Consider the following 10,573-nt stretch of genomic DNA (forward strand, 5'->3'; position numbering starts at 1 on the left):
TGGATGGATGGATGGATGGATGGATGGATGGATGGATGGATGGATGGATGGATGGATGGATGGATGGATGGATGGATAAATAAGTTTTTTAAATGAATTCAGAATCATTCATGTCTGCATCAAAATGCGTTGAATAATCAATTTTAACCCTCACCCCAAATCACAAAGAAATTGAATCAAGAATTTTTTGGCTATATATTATATTATTATATATAAATTACTGTAAATACATAGTGAAGGACTTCCCATCATTCAGTGTGATGCATGGAGGTTTCAGCTTCTTTCTGTCTATAACTTATACATCATCATAAATCATCACACCATAAACCGAAGACACTTCCTGCCCAAAAATGTATTTCTAGATTTTGTTTCTTTAAATATTAAAATACTTTAGAAGGCGCCTAGTCATTGTTCAGTTGAATGAACTTCTACTGCGATTCTCTGCGTTGTTTATATATCAACAATGAAAATCTTATTATAATTATTTAAAACACAGTTATTTATTTCACCAACAGTGCCAAAGGTCCAGTTCCATGCACCGGTTTACACCGGAGAGGAAAGTGATGGTGCGATCACAGCAACAGTTTACCGCAGTGGTGACGTCCGACACAAATCCTCCGTCCGCTGTTACACCCGTCAGGGCTCTGCACAAGTTGCTGCTGACTTTGATGAGCGACCCAACACCGACGGATCCATCATCAGTTTCTTACCGGGTAGAAATTACACAGGGTTTAATTTTTTTAATTACTGTTAATTGTAAAAAATGTACTGTGTGTCAAAAAAAGTTTGCTTTTTTAAATCAAATAAAAACTCCCTTTTGTGTTTTTGCAGTTTTGTCTTGTTTATGTAATTTTTCGCATTGCATTTGCCAAATGAAATGATGTTATAAGGATATATATAATATTAAAAAGGTTTATTTATTTTTTTATCAACCATGTTTCTGTCCACTTCAGGTGAGGTGCAGAAGCCGTGTATTGTGTCACTGATTGATGACGAGCTGTACGAAGACGGCGAGGAGCTGCGGCTTGTCTTGGGGAACCCAAAGAGTGACTCACAGTTTGGTGCATCAGTGGGTTCTCTGAATGAGGCTGTGGTAATAATCAGGGACACCGCAGACAGTGAGTCCAATCAGAATCAGAATAAACTTTATTATCATTGCACCAAGAATACAACGAGAACATGTATGTACGTCATGTACGTCTGAAAGATGGGCGGAGTGCACAAAGCTGCTACTATAAAAAGCGCGACCCTCTTATTCTTATTAAGAATAATATTTTCTATATGTATAATATAATAATATTTTATATATATATTAAATGTCCCTCCACCTCTCAATCAAGAAAGGTGGAGGGACATTTAATATACAGACTGAGACACAGATTAATATTTATTTCAGTGATTAGGAAGTTTTGCCTGAAACAGCCCATGAGTAGAGAGGATATATGTTTTCATAATATCTCTAAATTATAATGATTAATACAGATCATACAGTTTCAGCATTAAATTTGTTTTCTTTTTTTTCCTATTTTTTAGAACCCATAATCCGTTTTTTGGAAACAAAGTTCAGCATCAGTGAACCAAATGAAACTGGCGCCACTGCAACCGTGAGGATCCCAGTGGTTCGAGTTGGAGACACATCAAAAGCGTCGGTGGTTCGAGTTCACACAAAAGATGGGTCAGCTGTCTCAGGAGAGGATTACTACCCTGTGTCTCAAGGTAAACCTGACACAATTAGCAAACCAGGTGCTAAAATATGCAAAAGTAGCTAAATGCTAATTTTAGCTAATCAGTAGCTCAATGTTAAATTCAGTAGAACAATAATTAAAGCTATAAGGTTATCAAAAAAAGTGAAGGCTAAAAGGAGCATAAGTGGGGAAAAAATTGAGCAAGTGAAACAGATTGCAGTGCAAGAGCTGCTGCCTCTCAGTGAAAAGGTTGCTGGATCAAATCCCAGCCTGGGACCTTTCTGGATTAAGTTTGCATGTTCTCTCCGTGCATGCATGGATTTTCTCCAGGTACTCCAGTTTCCTCCCACAGACCAAAAACATGCATGTTAGGCTGATTGATAACTCTAAATTGACCCTAGGTGTGAGTGAGAGAGTGAATGATTGTTTGTCTCTATGTGTCCCTGTGATGGACTGGAGACCTGTCCAGGGTGTCCCCCACCTCTCACACAGTGACTGCTGGATATGGGTACCAGTAAACCCCATGCGACCCAGAAAGGAAGAAGTGGGTAAAGATAATGGATGGACAGATGGACGAACGGATGGATGGGTGGATGGATTAGATAAAATAACACAAATCATAAAGAAGTAGTTAAAAAAAAGAACATGTCGTTTTTTTTATATTCACTTCATGTGTACTGTTTTTGTACATGTATTGGTGTTTAAAAAATGCAAACAATAAAAAATAAAACTGCTGCAATACAGTTTTAAATCATTAAATCAAAAGGGCTTGTCTTTTGACAGCAAAGTAACCAATCAGGTCAGAGCAAATCATATTTCTGCTCAAATTGTACCAATTGATGTGAAAATATAAGTTTTTTTGGAAATGAGAAAAAATGCCCATCTACACTACATCATGTATAAAGTGATACAAACACAAAAACCTGCAGGAAGTAAATATAGCAATGAGACAGAAAAAAAAAAGAAAACATCTCATCAAGTTATTATCATACAGCACCCCTACAGAATAATTTTCACCCAGATATCCCTCCTATAAATGTTTCCTGTTATAAAACTGCAAGGACCAATAAGAGATTTTTTTGACCACTGTTAAACAAGGATGACTCAGAAAGTAATGAGAATGACCATGGGGATACATTTGGCAAGTATTGTTAATTTCTAATTTCATCCCAAATTGAAAAAAATAAATTTCTGCTGAACTCTTTTTGAAAGGTTGTGCAATTTTAATAGAGTTTTACCATTCTTCTTTCTTTGCACATCAAAAAAAAAATATTGCTGCCTTACCATTCAGCTTTTAGAGCAGTGGACCTTCTTATTAGATCAATCAAGACTTAAAATATTTGGATGAATACATTTAGCCTTTTTAAATTATACAACACCGTGTGTACCCAGCATTAACATTTCCCAGCAGTTTTGAATCACACAGTGAATTTATCATTTTGCACCATATTATCTCTCAGCAGCACATTTCTTATGCAAAGATCTGGTACTTACCTTGTAAAGGGATGGACCACCTCTGGCATTATGCAAATAATGATATATATTTGGGCTAATAAAATGTAAATCTGTCTTACTTTACTAGCATCTCCTGCTTCTGTAAATTTAAGATAAAAAAGAGAAACTTAGCTTTGATGATAGCTGCTGTTTGTTAACTCATAAAGTATCAATGTAAAATCAGCTCAGTGGTTTATATTTGAACTTTCATTATTGATGGTTTTGTGTTGCTGAATTAATTCATCAGCTGCGTCTAATAGTGTTTTTTTGCATTTCCAGATATTGAGTTTAAACAGGGGGATAAGCAGCATGTCGTGGAGGTGGAGGTGCTATTTGATGGAGTCAGAGAAATGAGGGAAGCGTTTGTGCTCCATCTTAAGCCTGACGAAAACATGGTGGCAGAAACTCAGGTCAGACATGTTTTTCTTTTGTCGTCATATAATAATCATACTTGTTATTTACACTTGCATGAACTGTGTGTATGTGTAAATGTTGAGAGAAACAACTGTTATTTCCAAGTCAGCCCATTATGGATCTTTTTTCAAGGCTGTGCTGAACAGACGACAGCAGCACAACTCTTGAATGTTCCTGCAGAAACTTTGACGGGGACTGCCATGTTGCAGCCATTTTAAGTTTTTGATGTGACATTATTATGTGTTCGGGTTTCATTTACTGTTGTAGTACTCTAGACCGGTTTTGGTCTTGAGACTGGTCTCAAGACCACTTTTTGATGGTCTTGGTCTTGTCTCGGACTCGACCGCATTTGGTCTCGGTCTTGTCTCGGTCTCGGACATTGAGGACTCGGGATTTTATTTCAAGACCAGTCAAGACCACAACTGTGGAAATATCACTAAATTTCCAAAATATTGACCAGTTCATTTGTTAACATCTTTGCTTTTATTGGATGCAAACTGTACTGATTCAGATCCAAATGCATGTTTTTGTTACCGCTGTCACGCCCACCCCCTTTCACTCGCACATGGTTCTGTACCAACAAAACAATACAGACAACAGAACGTAACGTCGTAACCAGGGGTGAAAGTAAGCCAGTAACATCCAGTTCTGCGTACCACTAAACAAATTCTGTGTTGGTACACAGTACCTGGAAGAGAGGGGAGTTGCTATCTGCTGTAAAGCCTCCTTAAGAACCAGTCACAACTGCACTTTGTGTGAGAATAGATTTTCTAGCAATAAGCAGTCTAAAACACGACTTAATCAGTTAATAAATACCTTTTTTTCTCATTTCAAATTGTTTCTGAACTGTTTGTATTCTGCTACAGCCTCAATTCTCTACCGCGGTGAAGTTAGTTTTATATTGGACGTTGGACATTCAAGCTCCGTGGCATCAGCGGTGTGTTCCTCTCGTTCGATCCGAAGCAGACAGTCTGATTTCGGTCAGCTGCACTCAGTCTCCCCCTCCTCCGAGATGTAACGGTTCGCTTGGGGACCGTCAACAAATTACCAAACCAAACACTCTTCAGAAACAAAAAAATAATGTTTTACATCATTTGACCCACTGACATAAAATTGTTAAACTAATCTAATAGACCTGACACACAAGACACAATCATTTATTCTCATTTTCTAATTAGTTATTGAGAAGAAGAAAAAACATGATTTTTGAACAAATAAAACATGTAAAATTAGAAAATACTTTCAAATGAGAAATAAATGAGTGTGCCTTGTTTGTCAGGTCCAATAGAGTGTAATACAAGTTTTGTGTCAGTGGGTCACATGACATGAAAATTATTGTGCAAAAACCACTGAATGTCTGATTTCTTTGTTATGTAGCTTTGAAAATTTATAAAAGCTGATACATTCATTCAAAAACAAATTTCAAGTTGCAATATGTAACTTTTATAAAACATATTTTTATAAAAATTACATGTTTTTTACATATTTGTTAAAACTGTCACTTTGTCATGACAGTATAGTATAAGACAGATCATCTGTGAAAAGATTGAGCTCCAAGACTTGAGGTCTTGGTCTCGACTTGGTCTCGGTTTAGGTGGTCTTGACTACAACACTGGTTTCACTCTCAGCTACAAGTACATCAAATTTCAGCTCAATATGGCAAAAACAATTGATGGGTTACAGTTGTTTTTTCTTAAGCTATGGTGGCCATCTCAGATATTTGATTTGTATTTAATATGTGGAACATTTTCAACTATAACCTCACCAAATTTCAGCTCTATGTGTAAAAATAGCTGAGTTAAATACATTTAAATTTAAATTTGGTGGCCGTCTTGGATACTTTTATTTGAATTTAGCATTTATTGGGCATTGCTCTCAGCTACCGCCACGCCAAATTTAAGATTAATATCTCTGAAAATGGCTGATTTGTAGTTTTTTCCTATTTGGCTGTGGCAGACATCTTGGATTTTTGATTTGCAATCATAATGTATTAGGGTTTTTTCTCAGCAGCCAGTAAAGCAAATTTCAGCTGAACAGCTCTAAAAATACATGAGTTATATTTGAAATTAGCTTTTGTGGCCATCTTGAATTTTTAGATTTGAATTCAGAATACATTGAGCATTGCTGTCAGGTACCATAACACGAAATTTCAGCTCAATATATTTTAAAATAGTGGAGTTATCATATTTTTTCCTATTTAGCTAAGGCGACCATCTTGGAATTTTAATTTGCATTAGGAATATAAACAGCTCACTCTCAGCTATGACCATACCAAATTTCATCTGAATATCTCAAAGAATGACTGAGTTATAGTTAATTTTGTGTTTACTGCTGTGGCAGCCATCTTGAACCAAAATGGCTCCAAAGGTTTATTAGTTTGCTCAGAGACCCCTCCACTCTAGGTCATGTGACCCCCACTGTGGCCATCAGAGGCTGTGAAGAGTTCTGTCAGGCTTTATCAATGAGAAAAATGGCGTCTTTGTTTGCATATTATGTCGCCATGGTAACTCTAAATGCCAGTTAAAGTAATAGCACACATCACAGGGCCGAGCCGGTCGTTTTGATATAAGATTTGGAGTTAATATTTGATAAGACTCTAGCTGAGAGTCAGTCACAACACAATGTCTTAGCATGACATCTCATGATGCTGTGCATCATTTCTCTTAACATTGTTTTAAGTTGGAATGGCTTAAAGGAATGCTAGTTCTTTAATGTAGGAACGTAAAGAAAACCTGATGAAGAGGCATAAATACAAAACAGTGTGCAGGACAAGAAAATACTTGGAATGATTTGGGACTTGAATTTGATTAATAAGTTTTACTGATGGTATTTCATTTTATAACTCTAATTGGAACAGGTGACTAAGGTCATAGTTTACATCGAGGAGTCCAATGGCATGTCTGACGTCACCTTCCCGTCCCTGCCTCATGTTGTGTCGTTGCTCCATTACGATGATGCTGCCAGGACGTCGGACAACCTCCATCCACCAGCCGGCTACCCAGTCATCTGTGTCACAGTGAGCCTAGCATTATTGATCAAAATCACTTATGTGGATCTGAAACATGATTCAGCTGTTCACTCAATGAAAACAGAACAGAAAAACTGGCATTTTTCTCGACGCCAAACAGTCAGATTTGATTAGTTTGTCCTGTAATGAAGGAGGAGAGCAAAGCAGAATCAAAATGCTTTCTTTCTTTCTTTCTTTACTTCATCCCAGGTTGAACTCCTCCATGCTCTGACCTTTCTGTCATTAAAAGACACATCACACACTTTAGTAGGCCTGCCTTCAGGTCCTTATCCACAGGAGAATAACCTCCCCTCTTGAAAACTGGCTCAGAGAGACACCTGAATGGATTCTTGTGATGTGTAAAGTCATTTGATCCTCAGGTGGCTGCTGTGTGTGTATGTATGTGTTTATTTTGCTGCAGTGTGGTCAGCGGCATGGGAGGTTCCCCAAGGAGATGAAATGAAGTAGTCGTGTCCAATAAAGTGTTGCGCTGCACCAGAAGGCTTAGTGTCAAAAGGCTTAAAGGCAAATCCACAGAATCTATTTACATTTCTCCCTTACCAATCATCATCTCCACATGATAATTATCTAAAACCTAATTGGAAGCACTCAACTATGAGAATATTACTGTACATACTGAGACATTTGGGTTTTACTGACAAGAGCTATGTGGTAAATCCTCATATTGGACCTCCATCTGTCCTTCAGCATCTGCTTTATCTTTCTCGACTCTGCGGTCGCTGCTTGCCCACCCACTCCTGCTGTGCTCCCTATCATTTCTCCAGGCTTGCGACACAAAATACCCAGACTATGACAAGACAGGCTCTATTTGTGTCAGTGAGCACATCAGCAACACCTTGACCCGCTACCGCTGGCTCATCAGTGCCCCGGCTGGCCCCGACGGCGTTACCAGTCGCATGACGGAGGTGGACTTTGACACGTTCTTCACTTCCTCCAAGATGATCACGTTGGACTCGGTCTACTTCCAGGCAGGCTCAAGGGTTCAGTGTGTTGCGCGGGCTGTTAATTCCAACGGGGATGAGGGTTTGGAGCTCAGCAGTCCCATTGTCACGATCAGCCGGGAGAGAGGTAGGAACCGAACAATGAACGAATCCTGTCTTGTGCATTTTTTATTTCTCCAGAGAGAAAGACTTGACTGGGATTTGGTCCCATGTTGCATCAGGGAAGGGCCTTGTTCTTCAAACGCCATGAATCTTCAAGAAATCTGAACCAATGAACCTACAGTGCTGCACAAAACACATTTTATTTGCAGGCTTTTGGCCCAGAAAGATTTATTTAGATCTATTTAGATCATTGGTCTTCCATATTGTCATCAAAGTGTCTCATAAAAGATTTCTTAAGGATTTATGCCAGGACTATTACAAATCCATTAACAAGTAAAAAAAAAAGTTTTTCTTCCTTCACCATTCTTTGGTCAGCGACTATGATTCATGTCTTGTGTTTTTCTTCTAAATTATTATTTTTCCATCAATAAGAACAGTCTGTGCTACCCCCGAAGTCAACACACAAGATTCCTCCACCACATTTTTCCAATAATAAATTTATGTATTGTTTTTAGTGTGTTTCGTTTCTGCATACAAAAGCTTCTCTTAGTTCAAAAATGTAGTTTGTTTTTCAATTAAAGTGCTGTCAAGATCAAATGTTAATTTTCATTTATTTAAATAATGTAACAGTGTGTTTTGTTTGTCGCCCAATTTATTTTAAACACCTGATTCTAAATTTAAAAGAAATGCTAGACCTTGTACGTGTTTGTACCCTCATAGTTCATGCAGTGCAATGTTTCACCATAAATATAATATCTAATCCCATCTTAATGTCTCATTTTCAAATTAAATTAATTGACTTGTCCAACAAAGTTAAGTCAGGTCCTCTGGACGGTTTCTTTTTTTGTTGATACATTTTCCTTCATCCTAAGGACTTCCTCAGTCCAAGGAGCCACAACAAACTCAGTCCCATAAGTGGCTAACTCACATAGTGGACCATCCAGTTTGATGGTGATAAGATGGTTTCTGGAGTCCGCCCTCTCCCCGGTCGATTCCTCTGAGACAGCCATAGTCAAAGTGGTTCAAAACATCAAAGTTCATGCCCTGGATTATTGAGCATGAACGTTGATTAAATGACTTGTCCACATGAGGGTTCATGTGAAGATTTTGTTTTAGGTTTTCAGTCATGGTGATTTTTTAAGTTTGACTCATATGAAGAAATGAAGAGCATTTTTATGGGTTTATACATCTCTTCTGCACCATTATTGCTGAAGGATTGATCTAATTTTGCACGACATTTAACATTCAAATATGCATTGTGTTTTATAAGATTAGGCAAATGGCACTTGCACCATGTTCACCTCTTACATCAGCCTCAGTAAATCATTCAATGCTGCTACACGCTGTGTTTTTGAGAATGGGTCAGAACTATCATTCTTTTCTCTGAATGAAAGAAAAACTAGCTTTTTTTGCTGTTGCTATGCAATCACTTCTGCTGCACTCATTCCACCTACACATCCAGACAGCAACAGGTTCAGACATGCTCTCGCTGGGTGGTCACAAATTATTCCAACAAATGTGAAAATTGCTACTTTGCTCAGTAATGAATATGTGAAAAATGTATTATGCTACTTATGTAAAAATAAGCAAACGTGGGTTTAACGACCTTAAGTGTAGGAGCATAAAAGATTATCTTTTTTTCTTTAAGATCTCTTAATCTGCATTTATGTTTAATTTACTTAATCTTTCTGTCACTAAAAGGGATGTGCCAGCCACGTAAGATGGGAACTGTTGGTGCTGAGCCTTTCTCTGCCAAGCTACGCTACACCGGAGCAGATGACCCAAAACAGCCTAACCTCATCAAAGTGACCGTCGCCATGCCTCACATTGATGGTAGGTTGGAGCTGGAGGCAGGGCTCCTTGCACAGATGAGGTGAAGTGTAATGTAGTGTGTGCAATATTCACATTTACTGGTCCTTGGGAGCATGACGGCCAGAATATTGATCCTTCCAGCCTGTGTGAAACTCAGCAAAAGAATATCTGCAGCACTGCCACTACTCTATACTCTGAAGTGGGATTCTGTGGAAAGTTCATAAACAACTGATTTTAAATATAGCTCTTTAAACCACCTTAGATTGGAGAAATATTGATTAGCTCTGACCAGATTGATGAGGTAACGGCTCGTTCATGCAGGACCAAACCGAAGTAAATGACTGATTTTAACTCTAAAGTCAAAAAGCTCCTAGCATTTTGTGTAAACCCTCATCTGGAAAGCTTGTAGAAACATTTTTGTCAGTTTTGATTACACAGTTATTTACAAGAAATTCTGTTTTTTTTTCTTGCCAACACAAATACTGTATCAACAGCAGGAGCTAGCTGTAGCATTTTTGAAGCAGCGTATTATAATGTTTCTGCCTGAATAATAATGTAACACATACCGGTAAATGAATGAGGGGGAACGTTTTTTTAAAGAGCATTTAAACGAACCACTATGACATGTTCGTAAAATGGAATAATTTGAAAATGACAGCAATTGTTTTTGGTCTTGGCCCTTCTCCGACTAGCCATCAGTCCAATCAGAATAAACTCTAGTGAGGTTTATTATTTATAATAATTATAGTTTATGGCCAAAAACATGCATGTAGTGCTAATTTGTAACTCTAAATTGTCCCTAGGTGTGAGTGAGAGAGCGAATGGTTGTTTGTCTCGTTTGTCTCTATTTGTCCATGTGATGGACTGGAGACCTGTCCAGGGTGTCCCCCACCTCTCACACAGTAACTGACGGATATGGGCACCAATGACCTCCATGACACAGAGATGTAGTTGCGTGTAAAATGATGGATGGATGAATGGATGGATGGATGGATGGATGGATGGATAGTTTAGCTTTTCCACCAAACTCTACATCAGTAAATATGAATTATCTGTCACGAATCACGTCTGTCAGTTAGGTTTTTGTGTCACTCTGT

General features: G+C 38.1%; 2 protein-coding genes across 3 annotated transcripts in view; one reads left to right on the top strand and one right to left on the bottom strand.

The window, feature by feature from the left end:
• smad9 (SMAD family member 9) overlaps positions 1 to 10,573 on the bottom strand; it is a 937,424-nt gene that overhangs the window by 381,980 nt on the left and 544,871 nt on the right. The gene's annotated exons all lie outside the window — the stretch shown is intronic.
• frem2a (FRAS1 related extracellular matrix 2a) overlaps positions 1 to 10,573 on the top strand; it is a 97,279-nt gene that overhangs the window by 74,258 nt on the left and 12,448 nt on the right. Inside the window, exons 9-15 of the mRNA XM_037687952.1 lie at positions 516 to 713; positions 954 to 1,118; positions 1,534 to 1,716; positions 3,459 to 3,589; positions 6,451 to 6,609; positions 7,386 to 7,689; positions 9,366 to 9,497. Of these exons, the coding sequence (XP_037543880.1) occupies positions 516 to 713; positions 954 to 1,118; positions 1,534 to 1,716; positions 3,459 to 3,589; positions 6,451 to 6,609; positions 7,386 to 7,689; positions 9,366 to 9,497 (1,272 nt within the window). The remainder of the gene's footprint in view (positions 1 to 515; positions 714 to 953; positions 1,119 to 1,533; positions 1,717 to 3,458; positions 3,590 to 6,450; positions 6,610 to 7,385; positions 7,690 to 9,365; positions 9,498 to 10,573) is intronic.

The sequence above is a fragment of the Nematolebias whitei genome, chromosome 14 (genome assembly GCF_014905685.2).
Source record: "Nematolebias whitei isolate Nwh7 chromosome 14, NemWhi1, whole genome shotgun sequence".
NCBI classification, from domain to species: Eukaryota; Metazoa; Chordata; class Actinopteri; order Cyprinodontiformes; family Rivulidae; genus Nematolebias; species Nematolebias whitei.